The following is a 27,653-nucleotide window of genomic DNA, read 5'->3' as shown; positions in this document are numbered from 1 at the left end:
AAGTAATTTATATTGCAAAACATTAACGTGTGAAGCATTTATAAGCGAATATGTGTAAATATAGAAACTATTCTGCGGGCTTCAAGCTAAGCGTAATTGCCTTCACTGAACAGCATGGGAACAGAGCTGCAGAAAGAAAATTTTCAGTCAGTGAAAAGTTGGTGCGTGACTGGCGGAAATTAAAAAACAAGCTAAAAAGCACAAACCCTTCTAGACACGCGTTTAGAGGTCCTAAAACAGGGAAGTTTCCTATAATTAACGAAGAAGTGTTTATGTACGTCAATGAAATACGTAGCAATGGCTGCAGTGTATCATACGAAATGTTACAAATTAAGGGACGGGAGGTAGCGCGCAAACACAACATAACTCAGTTTAAGGTGAGTCGTGGGTGGATTAAGGGGTTCATGCGACGACACAATCTGTCAGTGCGAAGGAGAACAACACTAAGCCAAAAGTTGCCTGCTGATTACACGACAAGATTGTAAATTTTCACAGATTTGTCATACGTTTGCGCAAGGAAACTTCGTACTTGCTTTCTCAAATCGGTAATGCCGATCAGACTCCAATCTTTTTTGATATGCCTCACAACAGCACTATTGCGCTAAAAGGATCACGGAGTGTATTAATGAAAACCAGCGGTAGTGAGAAGTTGCGATGCACGGCAATGTTAGCCATTACAGCTGATGGAAGAAAGTTGCCGCCTTACATCATTTTCAAGAGAAAAACAATGCCTAAGAATATACAGTTTTCCCGTGGAATTCATGTACGAGTACAACCAAAGGATTGGATGGATGTAGAACTCATGCTGGACTGGGTTAAAACTGTGTGGGATAGAAGACCAGCTCTGCTTGTTTTAGATAGTTTCCGAGGTCATCTCGTGAACAAAGTGAAGCAACTTCTCAGTAAAAATAAGGCACGACAGATAGTCATTCCTTGGCACTGCTGGTGGCTTCAAGTAGCTTATGCAGTGGCCTCCACGGTTTGCACTAGCCTTGCGTCTTGGGTGGTGTGCTAAGTCCCAACTGACGAGCCTAACTTAGCACACGAGGGCGAAACGCAGGCAACCAAAATGAGTTAGCTGGAAAATTTATAATGTCCAATAACGGACCACTATATTGGTATTATAAATTTACTCATTCAGGACAAATATTTTAGGTTCCCTATGGGAATCAACATCTACATCATTTGATGGCCAGGCAGGCATCTATTTTTTGGAAATGAGACATAGCTCTCATAGTGCATTGGCACTGCTGGTGGCTTCAAGTAGCTTATGCAGTGGCCTCCACGGTATGCACTAGCCTTGCGTCTTGGGTGGTGTGCTAAGTCCCAACTGACGAGCCTAACTTAGCACACGAGGGCGAAACGCAGGCAACCAAAATGAGTTAGCTGGAAAATTTATAATGTCCAATAACGGACCATTATATTGGATGATGAGTGGCGATCAGCAATTGACGCCCACTGGAAATATCAGGCGTCCACCCTTGGACTTGTTATGCTCGTGGGTGATGAAGTGTTGGGATCTTATACCACCTGAACTAGTCTCCAAGAGCTTCAAAAGGACTGGGATTTCAAATGCACTAGACGGATCCAAAGATGACGCAGTGTGGCAGAGAGACGAAGAATCTGATACTGGTATTAACAGCGGCGAGGACGGCGCATCAGATACCGAAACCTGCGATAGCGACACAGAAGATTTGGAATAAATTGTGCACCGGTAAGTCCGTTTTTCACAACAAAGAGATAATTTTTTGCAAGTGTAATATTTTAACTTTAATACTCAAATTAATGACAATTAACTTAATACGTTCATTTTTATTTTCAGGTTGGAAAAATGTTCGCTGAATTGTTGCAAATAATTATGAATTTTGTTTTAGGCTATTTTAATTATTTTGATGTATAAACATGAGTATTATGTGCATCTTAAACTTGTATCAAATATAATTTAGTTATTATTTATTTACATAGTTTACGCCCACATTGGAGCACTTAAATCAAACCCAAATACATTTATGTTAACAAAGAATTAACTGAAGATTTAGCTTGCATCATCTTCTTCCTTTCCCAAAACCTCTTCATTCTGGCTGACCTGGCTGCCCTTTCTTCATCAGATATGACATATTGTTTGTGTTGTACAGTTTTTAATGACAATCTTATTTGTTTGTTCTTGAGAATCCTTTTTTCTTCTCTATTTTCAATTTGCTTCATTGTAATATTCAGCTCTTCTAAAATCATTCTGAACTTCTTTAAACCAATTATTTTTTGTTTTACTTTTCCAAAAGTAATTAAATAGTTGTTTTATTATCCTATTATCATTTAATCTAGAAAGATGACAGAAAAAGGCAATTCTTTTTTTTCTCACCGTATCTATTATAGATTCACTTTCCCTATAAACCAGTGCATTAGGCAATAATCTCCATTGTCCATCCACCTGATGTTTTTTATTAATGATTGTTCTGAGTATCCTTCTGTCAACCTTTTGCAGTGTATCAGTTGTTGCTTTGGTGTTAAATTTAAATAGTGTTTCACAAGCATAAGTCGCTTCAGGTTTAATGACGGAAAAGTAATGTTGAAGTTTAGCATTTATTGAAAGAGATTTTTTCTTGTACGTTGGCCATGTAATTCGTTGTGCTTTTTTTAACTTAAATGTTCTGCTTTCTATTGATGATTTTTCATTGGTGTTCCAAGTTATAATTTCACCAAGATATTTAAACTTATTCACAATTTTAATTTGTTTGGTATTGGCTAAGGTAATGGTTGGTGCTGTAACAGGGAAGGTTGGCATTATTTCTGTTTTTTTCATATGAAATTTGCAATCCAACTTTTCTTGCTATGTTATCAAGTTCTTCTATTTGCAATTTAGCTTCTTCCATATCATTAGCAAGTAGTGCAAGATCATCAGAAAATGCTAAACAATTGAGTCTTATTTTTCTGCCAATCTTGATGTTAGGTTGACACATTCCATTCCCGCATGATTTTTTCCAACACACAATTAAACAATAACTGTGAGAGTCCATCTCCCTGCCGAAGTCCAGTATTAATGTCAAATGGCTTTGAGAGTTCATTTCTAAATCTGACTTTAGATTTAGTGTTCTTAAGGGTAATTCCAATAAGGCGAATAAGTTTTGGATGTAAACCAAATTCTTTTAGGATATTCAATAATGACTCACGATGGATACTATCATACGCTTTTATAAAATGAACAAAAGTGATAACTAACTTTTTGTTTCTAACCCTATGATGCTTCATAATCCACTTTAAACTGATAATTTGATCTGGACAACTTCTCCCTGGACGAAAGCCTCCTTGGTATTCTCCAAGTTCACAGTCAAGTTGTTCTTGAATTCTCATGTATAATAACTTTGAAAAAATTTTGTAAGTGATATCCAGCAATGATATCCCCCGATAATTGTTGGGATCTGATCTATCATCTTTTTTATGTAAAGGGTGTATTATCACCATATTCCACTCTTCGGGCATTTTTTCAGTATTCCAAATGTCTATGAGGTATTTATGTAAATTCTGAATGGTTTGTGTATTAGCATTCTTCCATACTTCTGCAGTTAGTTGATTCTCCCCTGAAGCTTTGTAATTTTTAAGTGAATCGATGGCTTTCAACACTTCATTGTAATCTGGTGGTATAACCTTTTCTATTGGTGTTTTATTTTTTGAATGAAGGTCATACTCTAGGTATTGTGTTGGTTCTTCGCTATTAAGTAATTCTTGAAAGTACTGAGCTAAAATTTCTGCATTCTTTTGGTTACTATGTGCCAGTTTTCCATTTGTATTTTTTAGTTATAAATAAATTTTTTGAGTAATACAAATACTGGTATTAAAAATTCTTCGTATAATGGTCGCACCCTAGTATATTTTTGAAAATTTTGGTATAAAAAGTGCGACGATTATGCCAGGAAATATGGTATACGTCAGGAGACAAAGCACGAGCTGTGAAGATCAACGAGCCTAACAGGGATACTACCAACCAGGACTACAGTAAAAAGAAAAAAAAAAATTCCTTTCTTACATGGCAGGAGTAACTGACAGAATAGGGTGCATTCATAGGAAGTACAATATAATTCCAGTTTAAACCACAGGCTGGAAGCTCAAATCCCTGTTTTAACCGGTCAAAGAAAAACCACATCTTGAAACACCAGGCATGTATGAAGTTCCATGTGGTTGTGGTTGCTCATATATTGGCATGACAAAAAGACTTGTTAGCACCAGGATGAAAGAACACAACACGTTGGTAAAGAATGTCACTCTTTCATCCTTCACAGAGAATGCTATAAACCACTCTGCCACAGCAGAACTTTTCTACAGAACAGACCATGAAATCCTCTTTGACCAGGCGAAGGTCATCACACCTGTAAAAGACTTCTATGCTTGACTTGTAAGGGAAGCCATAGAGATAGAGCTGCGCCCAAATAACATCAACAGGAAAGACGGCTTCAAGTTATCAAATACATGGAGACCTATACTGCAGATATACACGCATAACACCACCATGGCACAATGGGACGCACTCAAGAAACAGCCGACAGAGGGCGGTGAATCAGTAACTTCCCTCCCAACCGCCACAGCAGAGTGCGAGGATCCTTGAGTCCAGTTAGTGGGGTAGGCTGTGGATAGTACACTCATGACTTCCACGTCCCTTCGAAGAATTTCTTTGCTCACCATCAGAGGCAGAACTTCACATGCCCTGATGAAGGCCAATGCAATTTGGCGGAAAGTTCAGTTTTATTAAATAAATACATATAGTAGCTTTAATCGCGGGGTATAGCATGGAACCATACCCAGGGTTAACCTTAATAGCATCTTAGGCAGAGAAGGAGAACGGCGAATATGGTGGATGAGGCAACCCATCCTCTCTGGGGAAAATTAGAAGAGGAAACCACTGCCTTGTGGGGAAGAGGGATCTTCAAAGGCTAAGGGAGTAAATCCCGATAAAAAAATCCTCAGATGCGTTAGGCTTAGCAGGTCAGAAGACGTGTAAAGTTGTACTTGCTTTCAACTGTAATTCAAGCCTCGGATGGAAGTTTAAAACTGGAAATGGAATCGACAAGTCTCTGGCTACAGGTGCACAGTATGATTGTAATGCTGATGTTCGTGCAAGTGTTAGACCAGAGAACAAAGCCCAATTTGGAACAATGAAAGGGTAGGAAAATAAATTGATTGATCTAAAGGACAGACGGAAACTCAACATCCTGGGATTAAGTGAAGTAAAATGGAAAGGGAAAGGAACAAAGAAACTAAGAATGGGGTACACCTTGTACTCGATGGGTAATAGTAAAGAGAAAAGAAATGGAGTGGGATTTATAGTGAATCAGAATGTTGAACCAATAGCTGAAGTTAAGTATGTAAACGAAAGAATTATAATAATGCACATACATGTAAACAAGGAACTACTGAAGATAGTACAGGTGTATGCTCCACAGTGAAAGTATGGAAGGTGATCATAAATTATTAATTGTGGAATTAAAACAAGTAAAAATCCCTAAAATTGTACTGAAGAAGAAACCAAAGATCAGGATCTGGGATTTGGAGGAGGAGGATAATAGAATGGCATTCCAAGATTGGATAAAAAGGAAGTTGCCTAACATGGAAATACAAAGTGGTGAAGGAGAGTCGGACAATTTCAGAAAGACATTTGTGGAAGCAGCAATTGAGGTATGTGGGAAAACAAAAAAAACAAAAGTTAAGGGAAAAGAGACACAGTGGTGGACTAACAAAATAAAAAGAGAAATAAAAGAACAAGGTGAAGAAATGGATAAGGAAAAGCAAAAAATGTATCAGAGGGATGAGAATAAAAAGGTTACATATTGTGACCTTATCGGTCATGTACATATTTATTTATTAATTATTTGGCAGTGAAAAACCTTTGTAAAGCTCCCTCGTACTTGTTACAAAAAGTTGCATTAGGTTGCACATGGGGCCGATGACCTTCGATGTTAGGCCCCTTTAAACAACAAGCATCATCATCAGGTTGCACATGCTTACACAACCTTTGTAAACTGCTAAACACCACTCCGTCTTAACTAAAAGGATACACAGATAGAGAGAGAGGGAAGAAAATCTCAAGCCAGAAAAATCGATAATGATACCTTCACCCGTTGAAAAAATGGCCGAAGACGATGTTGCCAGCTCGCGAATTGCATTATTATGATGAGATTTCGAGACATGCATAATATTTAATATGGGAAACCTCGGGATGTGATATGATTTAATTATAGACATCTGCCAAAATTCTAATTCTTTATAATATATTAACGTGTGGAAGAATACGCAATCGTTGCATTATATAACACGCTAAGCGTCCCTTGTACGCAGCACCTTCATGGAAGACATTGTTGGGGCATTATTTTGATAATTAATTTTAAATAAATGGCCGAACATTTCAGGTTCCGCACATAACCAGACTACTTAAGAATCTGAGTCACACGTTTGAGTGTATTACCGATGTCATACGACACGTGGAACTATTAATTAAAAAAAGTAGTGGGGACTATCCATTGTCTCTTGCATGGAAGGGGGAAAGTTTATAAAAGGAATCAGATGATGACAACAGTATCCACTTCACGCGAAGGATCCAAAGCAGAACCACGGTTTGATGGTGTTCTGATCTATTTAGTGTTTCAGACTGTAAATGTACAGTTTATATCTTCGAGAATATTGTAATTGTCTACAAACAATAGTATTTAAAAACAGGTTGAAGTTATGTGATCGCAAGAACGGTATAATTGTAACTTTTTAAGTGATGCAACAAGTATTAATTTCATTATAGTGCTATTAATTGTATTTTTTGTGTTAAAGTGACGCAACAAGTCTTAATCTCATAAAATCTGTTATAAGTGTAGAAGATAACCATTGGAATATGAACGTGCTCAGCGGGAGTAGCAACGGACATGAACCCGTGACCAATGTCAACACCATGGAAGCTTAAAAGGAAAGAATGAGGGTCTTACCCGGGACCCGAACCTTGGATTGTTACGACATGATGATAAGTACTAAAATGAAGTAATTTTTTAATAAATGCGCGGTTATTCATTATGCAGATCACGTAAATTAGGTTAGACATGTAAATTGCATGAATTTTTTTTAATTAGAAAGAGAACTTGTGAGTGGTCTTCATATTCATTTATGTTCATTTCATGGAATTTATAGTCTACTCCATGGGCTTAAATATATATATATAATTAACGTAATGCATGTATTTGACGTGATGATAAAATATTAGTTAGTCAGAGTGCTTAGATTAGGTAAATGTAATAGATAGTGGATTTGTTTTTGGCACTGAGCCAAGCCGTAATTTTGTATAATTTATTTACATGATATCCAAGCTTATTATGATAATGCATGGTGATTATGCTTGTAAAAATGGATTATCGACTGTTAACATTAGGATAGCAAGGCACTCTTATTTTCATGTAATTCGCATGATGATATATTTGTAGATGGCTGTATTAATTATATGCGTAACTTGTGACATGCCTAGACATCGAACAGACGCCCTCCTATTGAGATTAGAGTTTTCCTTTTATGTGAAATATTTTCCCTTTCTATGTATGCGAAAAACGTTATGGATATGTTTAAAATCCATATTTGATTTTATTGATTTGATTTTAAAACGTAGGAAAAACCTAGGCTGTATTCTGTAATCGGATGGAATCGAAGCCAGTCATTCTGAGTTGATGGATGTGAATATAAGAAAATGAACACTGGATTGATATTGTATTATAGAATTATGGCAGGACAGTGAATTTATAAGCCAGTGGAGCTTTGGAAATATGATATGAGAATATATAATGAAATAAGATTATTTAACAAATATGTGTTCCAAGGGAAACGATTTGCTTTCACCTTGAGATGTTGAAAGGATATTTCTGCCACACTGGGCCATTATTTGCCCGGGCTTTGACGTCCAGAGATTTACGATGAGGGGAGAGTGAAGAAGGCTTGCCCCTTTTAAAGGATTACTGTATGCTGTATTGTTCGAGCTATTCCACTTAGAATGAAGGCCGTGCGACACCGATTATTGTTTAAAGGGTTCTTTGACTTTTTCATGTATGATCTTATAATAATATTTAACTAACTGGAACGCCAGTATTATCATTTATTTGTTGACCATATGATTAATTAAGAAAGGCAGTTTTATTAGTCCCGTTTGTCGATGCCATCTTGGATATCATCGGTTCGAGTTCTGAGGCAACCATGGATTTTTGTTGTCACATTTTTTTTATATACAGCCAATTGCATGTGTATATTGTTATTGTTTATTTTCATACTGTGTACATATTTTCTTTTTTTTAATACATTCTTTTAGTCGTGTTTCACTCTTTATGTGGATATAAAATCGAGTTTTATTTTCGTAATTTTTGTCATTGGATTCATTGGGATGTGGGTTCGATTTCTGGACCCGACATCAGTCATTTTATTTTGATTAGGATTATATCGACTAGCATTCATTTATTCTTTGTTTATTTTTGTAATATAATTAATTTAGCTAGGTGACCACTTCAAGTTATCTTCAATTTATTTTGTTGTATAAATAATTGCTTCTTCTGATAGTGAAGAAAGTTCGTAATGATAACCGTCGCATTTATAAGGATATTTCTGATTTTTTTTATTTGAAAAGTATGTTATACAAATTATGATGTAATATTTATCATCATGTCGGGAAGAAGAAAGAAGTAAAGGAGAAATAATTTTTTTTGACACTTTACAATTTGTATTTAGTCCGTTGGACGTTGCATATTCAACATTGATATACTATAAATATTCAGGATCAACCTTTAATTAATTTGATTTATCAAGGCTCAATAAATAGGTATTTAAATTTTTGTCTGCCTGTTATTTTGCCGAATAACATTGTATCCCAGGTTTCCTTCCGTTCATTTATGCCTTTAAGCTAGTTATGTGTTATTTTCTTTGATCTTCTGCCGCGAACGCACCATGGCCTTGGGAGGTCGGTGGTTTGATTCTATGGAACGGAAGGGTGCAGTAGACCCTTGCACGGTCGGAAGAGCATTTGCTCACCCATCATTCTGAATTTTTTTTGTTCCTTCCTGATGAGGTGGCATTTGACTCTAGACTAAAAAGGTCCCTTTCCATCAGGCGCTTTGGCGTATGGTGCTATATGGTGGTATCCCGATTTTTTTTAGGGATTATCATGCAGTCATTTGGTTCTATGCGGCAAATGGCGTGGGGTGGAAAGGTTGCAATATGGAGTACAAAAGATTGAAACAAGTAAAGAGGAGCATCAAGGAAGGAAAGAAGAAATGTTGGGGAGAGTTTACCAACAAAAAAATAGTCGAGGAAATCAGAAACTATTATAGAGAGTAATAAAATCGAAAAGAATAAATCAAGAAAAAATTAAGGCATGAGAGAGAGAGAGAAGATGGATCCATAGTACACGACGAAACGGGTCTTCAGAATGTGATGGCAAAGTATTCGGATAAGCTTTATAATAAGGATGACTGCTCGGAGGAAAAAGGAGATAAGAAAATGGAAATAATAAATGGAGAAAAAGAAGAGAACCCGATAACATGGTTGGAACTTGAAAGGGCAGTGAAAGCCATGAGCAAAGGTAAAACAAGTGGTATAGACGAATTCAATGCGGATATGATTAGGGGAGCGGGAAGCATTGGACTACAGTGGCTATACCGAGCCCTCAATGCCATATGGAAGGATGAAATAATACCTGAAGATTGGCAACAAGGAAGCATTGTACCATTGTTCAAAAAAGGAAATAGGAAGAAATGTGAAAATTATTGATGAATAACCCTATTATCACATGGGCTAAAAATAATGGAGAAAGACATAGACAAAAGACTGAGGGATACAATAGAAACACAGAGGAAGAACAATATGGCTTCAGAGTGAATAGATCTAGAATAGACTTGATATTTACAGTGTGAATGATAATGGAAAAACATCTGGAAAGAAACAAGGAAATCATGTTCATATTCTTGGATTTGGAAAAAGCTTATGGTACAGTTAAGAGAAAACATGTATGGGAATGCCTATGAAAAGGAATGTACCAAAATCATTACATTTTATATATATATATATATATATAAAAAAAAGGTCTCAAGCAAGAAGTGCACTGTCGCCATTATCTATACTTATATATATTAAGAGGTACAGTTAGTTTGAATGTAATGGCTAATCTCAGGAACTACTGGACTGATTCTAAAAATTATTCTACTAATGTAAACATTCATTATCCCTGAGGGACATGGGCTGTATTTTATTTTCAAAACAATTTGAGGAGGGGGGCACGGGGGAAGATATAATAATACTAGGCTAATATAGGTGAAATATCGAATTTGTCGTACAAGGACGAGACAAAGCTCAATTTAAGCCCCTGGAGGCAAAGAACAAAACTCGGTAAACCCTAAGGGCCCGAAAACCACGTTTTAAGGCCCTAAAACCAACCGTTATGGAGATATTGGCACCACACTACCCCTGTTCTAGGAATCGGATAAAGAAATGAACTGCTGTAACCATGGCAATGTCAGCTCTGATATTCTTACAGCAGCGAGATTATCTATATCACAGAAACCTAATATGTTATAGACATGAAAATTGGTATTTGGAATATCCTTTAAAAATGAACACAAATTATTCTTTTCAGAAAAATCCACTTAAGGGGTAAGGGCGGGGAGGGGGTTGTGTGTGAAAAGAAGTGAGGAAAGAGTTGAATTCTTTATATGAGGATACATATATCTCAGAAACTGAAGATATTACAGACGTTAAAACTGGTACTTGGTATCTCTTTTAAAAATAAATGAACACACTTTATTTGGAAAATCCACTTAAAGGGGTGAATAATAAAAAAAAGCAGGTGAATTTTAAATACGAGTATCTTCTTCTTCTACTGATTTTCCTACACCTGTGGAGTCGCAGTAGCGAACTGTGTTGCACATGTGGATTCAACCCTGTTTTACGGCTGGATGCCCTTCCTGATGTCAACTCCGTGTGTAGGGATCTAATTACTATTGTGTGTTCCTGTTGTGGTTGGTATTGTGGACTGAGTGAATATGAAGAGGAGAGTGTTGGGACAAACACAAAAAACCCGTCCCCGAGCCAGATGAATTAAACACACGTGAATAAAATTCCAAACCCAGCCTCGAATCGAACCCGGAACCCTGTGAACTGAAGGCCTCAACACTGACCACTCAGCCAAGGAGTGGGTCAGGTTTTAAAATGTGTATATCTACAGTATATCTAATAAACTTAACATGTTACAAACGTAAAAAATTGGTATTTAAAAAAAAAGAAATACATACTTTTTCGGAAAGTCAACTTAAGCTGGAGATCAAATATAAATGAAGAAGGAATTGAATTCTCTTTATGAGGATACTTATACCTCAAAAACTACGATGTTATAGACGTGAAAATCGATATTTGGATTCTCCTTTAGAAATAAAGAAACCCCCCTCTTTTTTTTCCCCCCCCGACTCAAAAGAGGACTGTTTCTCACATGTAGAGTTCCATGTCGCATGTTCCAGATTTAGCTCTGCCATTAGGTTGGTCATCTTAGCCTCAAAAGGCAATGCCACAAACGCGATTTACAAAGGGGTTCTGGGGTAAATGAAATGCAATTTTTCGGAGAGTTTTTATACTTTAGGGATTTTCAGATAATATCTTACCGAAGTACCGACGAACAATAATTTTTATCAAATTACCAAATCCTTGCGAGCGAAGGCGTGGGTAACAGCTAGTTGTTTATTATATTGATGGATGAAATCATAAAGCGTGTAAAACAGAGCATCAGTAGTGATGAAGTGAATGCTTTGGTATTTGCAGATGATGTGGTGATTTGGGGAAAAGGAGAAAAGGAAGTACAAAGGAGACTGGACATTTGGAATGAAAATCTGAAGGAGTTTGGAATAGTAATTAGTAAAAAGAAAACTGTAGTCATGCACTGTGGAAAAGAGAAGAGAAGCCAAGTGAACTTAAGATGGAGAACGGTTAGAGAATGTAGAACAGTTTACATATCTGTATAGCATTATTAATGGAAATAACAAAATCGATCCTGAAATTAATAATAGACTAAGTAAAGTACAATATTTTATCATCAAGTCAGAGAGCTTTTATGGGATGACAAAGTAATAAAGAGAATGAAATTAACATTATATAAACAGTATTTCATACCAACTGTAACATATGGACTAGAAACACTGGTGACTAATAAAAGAGACATGGTAGTAAGAATCAACCAGTAGAAATGAAATTTTTAAGAACATTGGTTAAAAAGACAAGAAGAGCTAGAATACAAAATATTAAAATCCAAGAAGAGCTAATTATAGAACCATTAGTACAGAAGATACAGAAAGTAAGACTGAAATGGTTTGGACATATAAAAAAAATGGGAAAGGAACAGGTAGCAAGACCGAGAAGGTGGATGGATCAGATTTGGAAGGATATTAGAGAAGCTGGATTGGATGCGGCAGAAGTAATGGAGCAAGAAAAGTGGAAGGACAGAAAGGAATGGAGGATGCTTGTTAACCACACCTGGGCGATTGGAGTGGAACATTGTTGATGATGATGATGAATGATGATGATGAATGATGATGAGTGCCTTTAATACAGTTACACATTTATGTTAATGGGTTACTTTGTATACAATAACGTCCAATTGTTAACCAAGTTGTTTTAAATTCCTTTTTTGAACTTGCAGATTCTTCCCAGTCCCTGGATGTCAGATATATATATCAGCAAGTGGCAACGGTCAAAATGATCACCTGCGGCCTTTATAAGTGAGAGAGGTTCGGCCTACTAGTGTTGAACATTTCAACAACTTTTTCCACTGATAATTTGTCTTTTACACATCCATCAATGATCTAAATTTAGCATTCACATCTAACACATTCCTCTTCTTTGAACCTGTTAGACTTCAACAATCATGACCACCGACACACAATTCTGTACACTAACTAACAGTGGATTTACCCACTTGTCAATAGTTTATGTACCTCGGCCCACTCAGCACATCAAAGTGGTGAGTTGATCCTTTCAGTAACCTGCCTCACAGAAATAAATTTCATGTCCATAGTACAGACATGGACACAAAGGAATATTTAACTGCATACAAAGTAATTTCCCACATAAGTAAAATTTTCAATTTGTTTCTGTGCTGGACAGTTTCTTGAGGAGCAGAAAAGGGGTTACAAGAACAGTGAGAAATGAGAATGTGAGGGAGGTAATGAATGAGGAACCTTTACAAAAGAGCACAGAGAAATGTTGACTAAGATGGTATGTGCGTGCGATATGAAGGATGATTTAAGGATACCCAGAAGAATGAATGAGATGGAAGTGGGCAGCAAAGTTAAGGAAAAGATGAAGAGGCCTGAAGGGAGTGAAGAACTGTACTGAGAAGAGAGGAGAAGACTGGAACAGTGTTGAGTGGAGAGCTGGTGGAATGACAGGAAATGATGGACAGACTTATATTCCAAACAGACCTGGCCAGTGAGAGGAAACTATGCTAGATGATGCTGGACAGTTTCCAATTAAATAAGGTTAATTTACACAGGCTTTATTGGAATAACTTTGAAATCATAAAATCTTTCTTATAAAAGCAGTTATATATCTAATTCAAGTTCCTTTGTAGGCTGGTTTGACTATATATCTATGTTTAAATGGGGACTTCCGAGCAATGTGTCAATGCATACACTTTGTTTTCAATACTTACTATTGTGAGAACTGCACCTTCAAAAAAGTTCTTTTGAAAGTTGATAGCGTTTGGTACTTCTTCCTTGAGACCTCGAACTAGACAACTGAAAAAAAAGAAAAAGATGTTAAAAGTATCTATCTGTATTGCTTAACTACATATAAATAATGTAAATACATACAACAGCCAACACACCATGGAGCAACAAGCAGGAGTGGAGTCAACTGTGTCTTGAAAATTGCAACGACGTCACAATCCTTGAAGAGAACGGCTAGATGGTGGCCAAGGTGATCCCAGGCTAACGAATGCACTAAACCTCCTAGCCTGAAACAAATCTGTCATCTGTCATTTATTCATGCAATCAATGTAATATTTACACAGTAGCAGGAGAAAAAATGAAAACAAGAACAAAACACTGACTCTTTGTGAAAACTGTTTTTATGGCTTAAATGACCTTTTATTCCAGCATTGATATTATCTATAATGAAAGGAACTGTTTTGTTTGTCTGTGTGTGCATGATGCACAGTCAAATCTACAGCATGCAGAGATCTGAAATTGTTAACATAGGTAGAAAGAATGGGGTCCAAATGCACCTCAAAGCCGGATTTTTAATTTTTGTGTTCACTGGGGAGTTATGAATGAGAAACCGGTGGAAAAAATGTGTTGAGATATGACAATCCCACATGCTGTCACCAGGATAAAATGCATAGATTTACTGTTGCTAGACAACGTATATAAGATAGGTAATACAAGTCAGGGAGCCATTTTCGGTCCCTGATACATCAATAATCTTCACTGTATACTTAATGACATCAACAAATCAAAACAGATTCTACCCTTTCCAATAACATTATTAATCAGTAGGGACCTGAAAAAAATCGCCTTTGCGATAAATGCTAATTTTTAAATCTTGTACTGAATCCAAGCCTACGGTAATTCTAATGTGGAATAAAATAATTTTTACGCATAAATAGAAGTGCAACAAAATGCGAATTGTGACTCAAAATGAGAAATTAGTATGAATATGCGATTTTGGTGCGAATTCTGTGAAAATGTTCAATTTATTGGCTAAAACAACATATTTTGGAAAAATTGTCAGAAATACTCAAAATACTCAAATCTTTCGAAAGTTTCAATCGATGAAGAAAAGTAGCCGATTGATGTAATATTTACACAATAGCAGGAGAAAAAACAAAAACAAGCACAAAATACTGTTTTTTTGTGAAAACTGTTTTTATGGTTTAAACCACCTTTTATTCCAGCACTGATATTATCTATAATATCTATAAAGGGTGGGAAAAAGAAGATAGTATTGTGAAACATGTTAAATCTGAAAAACACGTGGGTAAGCGACGCGATAACGAAAGTTCAACCCCTAATGCTAGTACGTCTCAAAGAAAGCAATCTTCTGAGCTTACGCAGTTAGATAGTTGTAAACGACGAAAAATGTCCAGAGATAACTTCTCGAAACACACAGTTGAAGTATTTACCAAAGCAAATATATCTCTGGAAAAGCTGGAAAGCAAAGAACTAAGAGCCTGGATTACTGAGTTTTCAAATGAAGAGCTGCCATGTGTGAGAACTCTACGTGAAGTATATTTACTGGGAAAGTTTCGATTCATTGATCGGGTGTGGTTTAGGCATTATGACATCAAAACCATGCGCAAAATTGAAGAATACAGAATATGAGTGCGATTTCCATATCGAACTATCTTACTGTACCCAACTGATCCAGTAATTTTAAATTATATTGTTATAATTTGAGGTCTTTCTTCCTTTCTAGAAGTTGCATCTGACCACCAGAAAAGAACAGCAGAGGGTCTAGTGGGGAAGAACATCAACATAATCTGCGATGAAACTACAGACAGAATTGACTGTTGTGTTTTTATCATCATATTCCAAGTACCAGATGAATCGAAAAGAGAGCTGCACGTTGTTTCTGTGAACTATCTTGATGGAGGAAATGCTACAAACTGCTCTTGTACTGTTTTAGAAGCTCTGCGCAGTTATAGTGTATCATATGATGCAGTTAAAGTGTTTGTTAGTGACAGTGCCCCGTACATGACCCGGTGTTATGAAACATTAAGTGTGGTCATATGGGATCATTTAATGCATGTACAGTGCTGGGCACATAAGATCAGCTTGGTTGGCAATAGTTGGGTCGCAGTGATGAGGATTTAAATCATGTGGTTGTGATGGTAAAGTCTGCATTTTTCAACACAAGAAAGCAAAAATCTAATTAGCCAATGGAATAGTTGGTTTCAGACTGTCTTCTATTTGAGTGCTTACTTTACTGAAGTTGTTACATTTTTCAAGATGTCTAACAAGAAAGACATCAACAACTATGGTATTAAGTACGTGACTGATCTGAGTGACTGAGAAGTGAATAGGTTTCACTCCCACATGGTTTTTGTCACAGATCATGCAGCTGGATTAGTTGACCTCCTTACTGAACTTGAAGGGTCTCTGTATTCTACCTCTCATCTCCTTTATCCCAAACAGCATAACCTTAACGCCAGTTCTACCTTCATTTGTGAGGGGAATTTTTCTGCGGCAACTAATGATGCTTTGATTAAGCTCACTCCTCTGCAGCAGGCTACATGTAGAGACACATTTGTCAAAGCTGCTCATTTTTCACAGTGCAAGCTAGCCACATTGAAAACTAAAGACCCCAACCATAAGCATTTTGTGTCAATTTCTCAAGCTTTGTATCCAAAAAATATAATTTTGAATAACATTGATAAATTAGATGAGCTTGAGAAATTGTTTGGAGTAACAGATCTCTCATGAAACGATATCTGGTCTGATTACTGTTCTCTCAAACATGCAACCCAGATGAAAGAAAGTGAAAAATGTGATTTTTGCATTAACTGCAGTTCAGACAGAGTTCGGCATATTTGCTATATACTGTCTTGAGTTGTTGTGGACCCAAATGAACAATGTAGATAAAGAGTGTGTGTTGTCTCGTTACAGCACTGTTGTTACAGACAGATGGAGAAATTTGAAAAACAGCAATGTCGAAGTAGGCTACTGACAATGCTTTCGTTTGAACAATGAATTTGTATTGTGTGTGAACCAAGGACAATAACTGCATTTCATAAACTTGGAATTGTTAAAATGAATAATACCATGTTATTATTTTAACTTTGTAAATAGATGCTAATTTTGAAAAAAAAAAAAAAATGCTAAATTTGAAACAAATAGATGCTAATTTTTCAGGTCCCTATTAATCAGTAATCAGTTATAATCGAATGTGTCTGTATATTTAGTCACTTGTTATTAATATATTGTATTTTATAGTTACGCCGGTCATGCAGTGCAGCGGTAGCATACCTGACTTATTCAAAGGCCCCGGGTTTGATTTCCGGCCAGGTCAAGGACTTTTACCTGAATCTGAAGACTGGTTTGAGGTCCAGTCAGCTTATGTGATTACAATGGACAGTGAGATAGCGGCTCAGGTCTAGAAAGCCAAGAATAATGGCCGAGAGGATTCGTCATTCCGACCACATTACACCTCGTAATCCTCAGGCCTTCGGGCTAAACAGCGGTTGTTTGGTAGGCCATGGCCCTTCGGAGCTGTTGAGCGGGGGGGGGGTTGGATTTTATAGTTAAGTCGCAATATGACCAAGCAGATGTGACCTTAAATAAAGTATTTAAAAATACATAGGTTTTATTTTTTGCGATTACAAAAAGAAATCACCCGGATTAAACATTTTGAATAAAAACACTAGTTCACTGGCTTTGAATAAACTAATCTGAAAGAAAATATATATATTTATATACACTAGCTGAAGATGCTGGAGCAGTCAAATGTTTGATAATGGGGAAGACATTAGGATACACATTTTCAATATTGTGCTTATTTGGTACTTCCAACATTCATAAGCTGACACTTGTGACACCACTGATTCACTGAAAAGTGATTCCTGAAATGGTGGTGATTGTACCTGGAACTTATAGTAGAGAACTAAATGTATATTTGAGCTTGCAAAATCAAGTCCCAATTTCTTCTCATCTGTATTCAGTTGCAGCAGTTCAGTGTTAGTGATTTGCTTTGGATCAATCATATAAGCAAGAAAATGAGCAGGACTTAAAGCCATGTTATATCTAAAATTTCTTCTTATTTTCATCTCAGGGTCACATCAATTATATATTTTTAAGTTGTTTCTAGAGATACACAGCATGAACAATGGGAAATAAGTCTTTCTGTACTTTTTGAAAACAATCAAGCAATGGGTTTCAAAATGGAAATCATATCTTCTAAATTCCCCTCAAGCATAATATAGGTAGCAATGGCTTGCATATTAATGTCTTTCTTGACCCTATTATCTTCACTGATTTTGAGAAGTGTGGGCCAACTTTCAATGTAAGCATCCAGACAATAAACTAACCTGTTCTAACCAGTTTCAGCTGGTGTGATAAGTTTTGGATCCCCTGATTGTTTGTAGAGAGCATTTGCAAAATGGTTGTCTGAAAATATTTAGCTACACTGAGAATACGCTTGTTCAGGTTCAGAATCTGACAGTCATTAGCTAAGAGATTGAAAAGATGTGCTAAACAGTTATAGTTTATCATGTTCATGTCTTCCCTGTTTTCAAGCAAGTGTTGCACCCATGAGACATCAGCTGCATTATCAGTCATGAATGAAAGCACAAAACATTTAAACAATTTTTTAATTTTTTTTTTTACTATTTCTTTTACATTACACTGATGCAGACAGGTCTTATGACAATGATGGAAGAGGGCAGGGCTAGGAATGGGACGGAAGCGACCATGGAATTAAGAATTACAGCTCAGCCCCAGCATTTGCTTGATGTGACTACCTTCAGTGCTGCTGATGGCAGGGTTCGAAACCCCCCACCAAATGGAAGCTCACAGCTATGTGAATCAAACACCGTAGCCACCTCGCTTGGTCATTTTAGCTATTCTTCACATTTCCTGATGATAACGGATGCGATGTCTGCCAGGTATTCTGATGTGTGTGGATTTCCTAATGTATCCAAAGATCTACCAAATAACTATAGCCTGCTGCTGTTAGTTACTGTTAAGCACACTACTGATTCATTATGGACATTTGACCATCCCCTAATTCCTATATAAAACAACTTCATTGTTTTAACACTGAAGAACACTTGTTTTTTACTTTCATGTAAACAGTGTCCAGTAAAGAACCTCCAATATCTTTTCTATTTGGGGGATTATAGCTGGGATGTAATTACTGCATTAGCTGGAGAAACTGAGGGTGTTCCCCAATGTGAAATGCAGTTATCGGACACATTATTTAAGGATTTGTTACGAAAATGTCCTCTTTCATTTCAAATTTTCTTTACGGAACAGCAGTCGACGGGTATTACTAATCAACCCCGATATCGCCTTTGAATGTCGACGAGAGAATTTGCTAGTGGAAATAGCGAGGAAACGATACCGAAGGTAATCGATCGCATGGAACATTATTGCTGGGGTGCTTAAATATTGGTAATGGGAAAAATCGCACGCGCTTAAGCGCTCGTAATAACGGATGCATCAGTGATAGGGCTCTCGCTGTAACCGAAGGATAATACACAGTTTAATATAGGAATTTTGAAGGGATAGCAAAAAACTGGCGTTATGCCGGGGTTCTCATTATATACCGTACTCGCTATAGCGGACTTCTACAGTATATCACTGCTTGCTAACAACTGCCTTTGAAGTGACATAATTACTACTACTGACCTCGAATGGTATACAACATCTCAGAACACCTGAAATATGTGCTCACATCTGATCATGCTCACACAGTTCTCTCAAGGCTGAGCATACTACATAGCTAGATAGTTAAGAAATGAAGTTTACCTTTGTAACACTAATAAAATCATGAAATATCACAATACACCAATGCACACACATAAATCAAATAGTGTACTTGAAAGTAACAAATAAGAATTTTACACACCATTGAAAAGTATAAAATTATGAATTAATAGTGAAGTAAGAGAGCCTTTTTAAGTGCTTTTGCAAATGTATAAATCAAGCTCACCTGTCTCCTGATTCTAGTTCAATGGGAGTCAAATCAACAGCTCTTAAGGCCACTTTGGGTGGAGTATCTTTTGCCTGGTAGAGAATCTGTGCCCCTGATAAACTGAGAGAGTATATCACTGGTTCTTCAGTTGTAGCAAACATCAGTATAGATCCACAAGGACTCCAACAGGCTGTCTGAACACGGCCAGACATAACAGTCCATCGCTCCGGTATCCACTTACGCGTCTCCCATACCCTATCGTACCAAGAACAATAGCTTATGAATTAGAAGCATATTCACAGTCTCAACAGAGCTGACTAAAACAAAGTCAATCACATCTCAACATAGTATTTTATAAAATAAATTCAGCTATTTTGTTGCAGTATGACACTGGGCTCATCAGTCGGAATACCACACCTCTCCATGACAGTCACCAACTGGTACACCATTGTGACACTACTCCAAGCCATCCTGAGAAAAGCCCAATTGAGTTCTACAGGAGATACCGGTATGTTTCTTCACTTGTTCCATGTTCCCACATAGCCTTTCATGATAAAAATTTAAGTTCTCATACGGATGAAGGGTATAATAGGTACAGTGAAAAATAACTAGAACTACATGATATACTGAAGAAGAATAGTATATTTAGAATGGATGGTAGCCAGAAGATGAAAGTGGTAACTTTATATATATATATAAAACAGAAATGGGAGGAAGTGTTATAGATTTAGTACTATGTTCAAGAGAGGCATTATTACTCATTAAAAGAGTAACTGTTGAAGGCTTGGGAGAATCTCATCACTTACCACTCATTATTATTCTAGTAAGTGACCTAAATAGGACAAGGCACCTGGAATTGATGACATTCCCTCTGAATTACTGACTGCCTTAGGAGAAACCAACATGGCAAGGTTATTCCATTTAGTGTGTAAGATGTATGAGACAGGAGAAGTCCCATCCGATTTTTGGCAGAATGTTGTTATACATATCCCCAAGAAAGCCGGTGCTGACAGGTGTGAAAACTACCGCACCATTAGTTTAGTATCTCATGCCTGCAAAATTTTAACACGTATTGTTTACAGAAGAATGGAAAAACAAGTTGAAGCTGAGTTGGGAGGAGATCAATTTGGCTTCAGAAGAAATGTAGGAACACGTGATGCAATCCTGAAAGGGATGTAGAAGCAAAACTCACGTTGTCCACTTTTCATGATTTACGGTAAAGTGGGAAAAACTCTCAAATGTGTACACCTGGACGAATCTTGCTATATATGTTTCTATTTACATCTTGAATGTATTAATAAATGCCGGAGAACATCTTTTCTTGTGGAAAGTAAACGTGAAGACAGCAAATTACATTTTAAATTTGGAGAATGTGAGTTTTGCTCTGCGGTTTTGGATAATGTGAGATATGCATCACAAGGCTAGGGATAATGTAAGTTTTGATACAAACATTCTTATGTTTAGTAGGCTATATATGAAACTAAGAAACAGGATTCAAACAGTGAACAGAAGCATTTATATAAAAGAAAAACGGACACTTGGAGGAGAATAATAATAAAAATACAGTTTATTAAACAGTAATGCATAGTGATAATACATGTTTATTAAAAGAGAATGATAGTGCTGCACCTGAAGATGTTAACATGAATGACCTACATTCCCACAAATCAAATCAGTTTGGAAGAGATACACTGATAGTTCTTAATAACCCTTATTTTGGGGAACTATTTATTTTAATTCAACAACTGACGTACTGATGAAGCCTTCACCTAACAATATGATGTAATCTGTAATCTAATGTAAACTGGGATACCCACAATGCACTCGGAAACAAGTGTAGCAACATGATTGGTGTAACCGGAGAGTGTGTGACTTTTGTTTTGTGCTGGAAAGTGGATAATGTGAGTTTTACAACTAACCCTGAATTTCAGAATGATTTTATACAAGTAAAATGTTAGTTTTGCTACAAGTATTTCATTGGAAATGATACCCATTAAGGTAGAGAACATGCCTTCACACAGAACTAAATATGGAAAAAAATGGACAATTTGAGTTTTGCTTCTACACCCCTCACTTTACGTCTGATCTTAGAGGATCGAATCAAGAAGGACAAGCCACGTACATGGCATTCGTAGATCTAGGAAAGGCATTCGATAATGTAGATTGTACCAAGCCATTTAAGATTCTGAAGGTGGGATCAGATACCGAGAACGAAGAATTATCTACAATCCATAAAAGAATCAGTCTGCAGTGATAAGAATCAAGAGCTTTGAAAAAGAAGCAGCAAACCAGAAAGGAGTTAGGCAAGGCTGCAGTTTGTTCCCTCTTCTTTTCAATGTTTACATAGAACAGGCAGTAAAGGAAATCAAAGAGGAATTTGGAAAGGGAATCACAATCCAAGGAGAGCAAATCAAAACCTTGAGATTTGCCGATGATATTGTTATTTTATCTGAGACTGCGGAAGATCTCGAGAAACTGCTGAATGGTATGGATGAAGTCTTGGGTAAGGAGTACAAGATGAAAATAAATAAGTCCAAAACAAAAGTAATGGAGTGCAGTCGAATGAAGGCAGGTGATGCAGAAAATATTAGATTATACTCCGCACGGCCTTACTTCTAAATTGAAGTTTCGTAAAACAAATGAGCATCGCCTTCCCTCTGTTGCCAGCGCGCTACGCCTGCGAGAACAGCTGATGCAATACAACCGCTGTAAACAGCCCTTTTAAATTGTAATACAGTACTCAGAAAAACGAATGAATATGGATTGAAAACAAATTCACAAGAACTACACTTTCTAACAATATCTGTCAGTAAAAGAGAATATATTATTAACAATAAAAGGGAATGAGGAAAAAACACGTCGCTAATGGCTGGCACAGGAAGGAGATTATGGCCTACAAAGGGAACACTCTACTGATCTGTCACTGGAACCCTCCAACAATATGAAAAACACAGTAAATATTGAAGGAAAATGCAAAAGATCGCGAACCGTACCGAATACCATACACGCTGAGCGAGATAGGTTAACCACGTGGTGAATGTAAATATTAGAGTTGGCAACAAGGTTTCGAGATCGTGCTCTGCCGATATAAATCGATATGAATGGCAGCTTGGGATTGGATGGATGTCTGTGCTTCAGCGCATAACTACCAGACAGAGCCAAAATCTGCTAAAACGTCAATTTAGAAGTAGAGCCGTACGGAGTATAGGAAATGAAGTCTTAAAAGAAGTAGATGAATATTGTTACTTGGGTAGTAAAATAAGTAACGATGGCATAAGTAAGGAGGACATAAAATGCAGATTAGCACAAGCAAAAGGGAAAGCAGGAGCAATTTCATGTATCAATAATGAATTTTGGAAGGAAGTAGGTAAGAATAACTTCCTCGAAAATATAGTGAAAATATTTAGTAAGATACTTGACGGAGCATAGTACCAAAATCATGGCAGGAGGGACCAATTTGCCCTACATGTAAGATACAGGATGAGAGATCAAATCCAAGTAACTATAGAGGGATAAGGTTGCTAGATTCACTAAATAAGATATATGCAGGGATATTGACAAAAAGACTAATGAACCGGGCAAAAGGGTGCTCGACCCTGTCGAGACTCCAATCAGGATTAGGAAAAGGAATGAGAACATGTGATAATATATTGGTTGTAAAAACAATAATGGACATGAAGAAGAAAACAGGCAGATTGTGCTTCATGGCAATCAATTTAGAGAGTAGACGGACTGTCATATATAAGCTGACAAGGGAACATCGCCAATCATGATGAAACTTGGAAAACACATTGAGGTACATGTAAAAAAGATGTCAGCATAAATTTTTGGTGCCGACATTCATTAGGGCGTTAACTAAGGGGCCTAAAGTTGCAACATTTCAAGTTCCGCGCGAAGAGCGATGAATACCTGCTGGCCAACGCTAAGCCGGCACACTGCCTGTCTGGAGACACACCACTGCACCTCCCCCCCCCCCCCCCCCCATCCTCCTTCTGGTTCGCCACCGCACGTTTCCCTTCTGCCTGCGCCTGCCGTCTGCTTAGCTGTCGAAGAGAACTGGTGCTACACTTAATACCAATATAAATGGTCCGTTATTGGACATTATAAATTTTCCAGCTAACTCATTACTGGTTGCCAGCGTTTCGCCCCCGTGTGCTAGGCTGGGCTCATCAGTTGGTACCTAGCACACCTACCAAGACGCTGGCTAGTGCATACCGTGGAGGCCACTGCGTAGGCTAACTGTAGCCACCGGCAGTGCCAATGCACTACGAGACACTTTGTCCCACTACAAAAAATTTTGATGCCTGCTTGGCCAACAGATGATACAGATGTTGATTCCCATAGGGAATCAGAAACATTTGTTCCGAATGAGTAAATTTATAATACCAATATAAATGGTCCGTTATTGGACATTATAAATTTTCCAGCTAACTCATTACTGGTTGCCCGCGTTATTGGACATTATAAATTTTCCAGCTAACTCATTACTGGTTGCCAGCGTTTCGCCCCCGTGTGCTAGGCTGGGCTCATCAGTTGGTACCTAGCACACCTACCAAGATGCTGGCTAGTGCATACCGTGGAGGCCACTGCGTAGGCTAACTGTAGTGTCCAATAACGGACCATTTACATTGGTATTATAAATTTACTCATTCGGAACAAATGTTTCTGATTCCCTATGGGAATCAACATCTGTATCATCTGATGGCCAAGCAGGCATCAAAAATTTTTTGTAGTGGGACAAAGTGTCTCGTAGTGCATTGGCACTGCCGGTGGCTACAGTTAGCCTACGCAGTGGCCTCCACGGTATGCACTAGCCAGCGTCTTGGTAGGTGTGCTAGGTACCAACTGATGAGCCCAGCCTAGCACACGGGGGCGAAACGCTGGCAACCAGTAATGAGTTAGCTGGAAAATTTATAATGTCCAATAACGGACCATTTATATTGGTATTATAAATTTACTCATTCGGAACAAATGTTTCTGATTCCCTATGGGAATCAACATCTGTATCATCTGGTGCTACACTTTGCGTACTCTATCAGCCTTCCTCATATCTCTCCTTTGTAATTTCCAAACTGTATTAGTTTACATTTTCTGAAATGTTTATGAAAACGTTTGCGACGATTCCTTAAGCGCAATGCCGCTGAGCATTTCAAAAATTATTTTCCATCTTCAAGCAAATCACGGAAGTCACGGTAAAGAAGGTCCGCTGAACTTTCGGGAGCTGCAGCTTTATAACACGATTCAGGGTGAGTGTTAAGCAGTCAACTGTTTTCAAATAGGTTTCGACGCTCACGGGGTGGTCACACTGCATGACATAGGCCCTAATAACGTAGATTGAAGCGTGGTCTTTTGCGCTACATGTGAATTTTTTTTTCTATTTGCTTTACGTCGCCCCGACACAGATAAGTCTTACGGCAACGATGGGACAGGAAAGGCCTAGGAATGGGAAGGAAGCGGCTGTGGCCTTAATTAAGGTACAGCCCCAACATTTGCCTGGTGTGAAAATGGGAAACCACGGAAAACCATCTTCAGGGCTGCCGACAGTGGAGATCGAACCCACTATCTCCTGGATGCGATCTCACAGCTACGCACCCCTAACAGCATGGCCAAATTGTCCGGTATGTGAAATTTTAGATTTTAGTTTTCAGCACTGGACCGTCTGATATGTTGATACCGATAACTCTCTCTTTTTTTTTACAAAAAACATTTGTGTTCTCCGTTGTTTCTGTCAATAAATATAGGGTAAACCGTATAGTAATTGGCCACCTTACAATTATTGGCCAATACTGATTTAAAGTTCAATTACAAGGCAGTTGTAGCATTTAAAGTCTGATTTTTGTCACCAGATGGCAGACCTATCCTTTATTCTCCATGAGCATGGAACTTTTTCCCTCCGTTATCTGCGAGAGTTCAAAATGGTGGCACTCAACTGGCACAGTGTTTAATATTGTGATATTTTTTGTGAATTTCTTTAGCGTCAGGACTTATTTGAAATATCTCTGATAGTGTTTTGATACTATCCTACACTCCAGGCAAGGTTACTGAGGTGAGTTAAGTTAATAACCAATGAGTTAATGTGATAATTTATAAGAATCATTGCAATGTGTACCATTCACGTGGGTGGCCAATAACTGTAACTGAAAAAACTGCATTACATAACTATTGGCCACCCCGGCCAATAGCTGTGTTTTGGGAGTCTATAAAAATCGTACTTTTATGCGGTAGACAAGCTTCTTATATGATCAGAATATCAATATTCCTTGGTTTTTTTTAATAAAAGCAACCTACACAGTTAATGGCCACCCGGCCAATAACTGTTTTGGGTGTAGTCCATTACTGTAACAATTTTTGATTGGTACTTTGTAGGTAATTTTAAAAATGCCTAAACTTCCAAAATACGATCCTGCTGCTATGGAAGCAGCAATAGCGGAAATACACAATGATCCTGATAAATCTCTGAGAGCCGTGGCGAAAAAATATGGCCTACCACGAACCAGTCTACAATTTAAATTGAAAAACCCTGCTCACAAAGATTCTTTTGGTCCATCGCCAGTTCTCACGAAGGAAGAGGAGGATACTTTAGTCAGGTTAGCCTCAGATGATTCAAAATGTGTAACATGAAGTAGAGAGATACATATTTTGCATTATTGTGATGGTTCCTAACAATGGAAAGGAAATTTAATATTTCTAGGTGGATTCTCGAAATGGCAAGGAAAGGTTTTCCGAGAAAGAGAGAAGACATAATTTCCAGCGTACAGAATTTTTTGACATTAAGTCCACGGCCGAACCCTTTCAGGAACAATACCCAGGTGAAGGCTGGCTGAAGGTATATTCGTAGAACTTTTGATTAGTATCCATGTAACTGTAAATTCTTCTGAAAATATTGAGTTCTCTTTCTTGTTTATAGGCTTTCCTGCGTCGTCATCCTCAAATAACAGAGCGAACAAGTGAGTCAGTAACAGCAGCAAGTTCACGTGTCTTGGAAAATGATGTTAGGAAGTGGTTTTCCGAAGTAAAGGAGTATATTAAAGAGAAAAATCTTGAAGAGTCTTCAACGGAGATGAAACAGGTTTCCAAATATGTCCCTCAACGGGTCGAGTGCTAGTGAAGAAGGGGGCAAAAAATGTGTATTCGGTACAGGAGAGACCTTCTAAGGAGAACATAACTGTTATGTTCACCTTTTCGGCCAGTGGGAAAAAATGTTGCCGAATGTTTGTCTATCCCTATAAAAGAATTCCTGTTCCCAAGGAATGGGGAATCGCTCGAAGCGACAGTGGGTGGATGACTTCCAAGGTATTTTTTGATTACATAGCAAATGTGTTTCACCCCTTTCTTGTGTCTGAAGGTATAACACTGCCAGTAGTATTGTTTGTTGACGGACATAAATCGCACCTAACTTATCAATTAAGTGTCTTGTGCCGTGATTTACAGATTGAAATAATAGCATTGTATCCAAATGCTACCCGCATCTTACAACCTGCAGATGTTGCTGTGTTTCGGCCCCTGAAAGTATGCTGGCGAAAGGCAGTGCATGATTGGTATTCTAATCATCCAGGTGAGGTTCTAAACAAATTTTCATTTGCTCCTCTTTTGAAGAAGGTAGTTGAGTCTGCTGCCAAACCTGAAACCCTGGCGAAAGGTTTTGAAGTATGTGGTATTTGTCCTTTAAATCCTGATGCAGTGGATTACTCCAAATGTCTGGGGAAATCTAATGTGACAGCGGTCCCGAAGGAGCAGGGACAGATTCCCTGCAATGATGAAAATATCTCAAATGTAGTTATGAATTATGCCACATTTTTCAGCATTGTAGGAGCTGAAAAAATTGAAACATTTAAGAGTGATGGGACGGTTCTGCGAGAAACCAGCGAAGATTTTCACTCTTTGTTCCGAATATGGAAATATTTCAAGAAAGAGAAGAACTTCAGGCGAATGTTAGGCGCTGAATCAAGCAGCGCAGCAAGTGGCATGATTCAGTGTAACAGCCA

The 27,653-nt window shown here is 37.7% G+C and overlaps 1 protein-coding gene across 4 annotated transcripts in view; it reads right to left on the bottom strand.

Moving 5' to 3' along the window:
• Positions 1-27,653, bottom strand: part of LOC136876987 (aladin) — a 122,094-nt gene that overhangs the window by 19,967 nt on the left and 74,474 nt on the right. For 2 of the 4 annotated variants that reach the window (XM_067150783.2, XM_067150767.2), the window contains 3 exons: positions 19,687-19,923; positions 13,865-13,993; positions 13,691-13,775 (listed from right to left, as the gene is read on the bottom strand). In XM_067150783.2, coding sequence (XP_067006884.2) covers positions 13,691-13,775; positions 13,865-13,993; positions 19,687-19,923 — 451 coding nt within the window. Of the gene's footprint in view, positions 1-13,690; positions 13,776-13,850; positions 13,994-19,686; positions 19,924-27,653 lie in introns of those variants that run through there. The other 2 variants (XM_068228567.1, XM_067150775.2) reach the window with 2 other exon arrangements.

Source organism: Anabrus simplex, chromosome 1 (genome assembly GCF_040414725.1).
Source record: "Anabrus simplex isolate iqAnaSimp1 chromosome 1, ASM4041472v1, whole genome shotgun sequence".
Taxonomy (NCBI): domain Eukaryota; kingdom Metazoa; phylum Arthropoda; class Insecta; order Orthoptera; family Tettigoniidae; genus Anabrus; species Anabrus simplex.
This window is presented reverse-complemented; position numbering and strand designations above follow the sequence as displayed.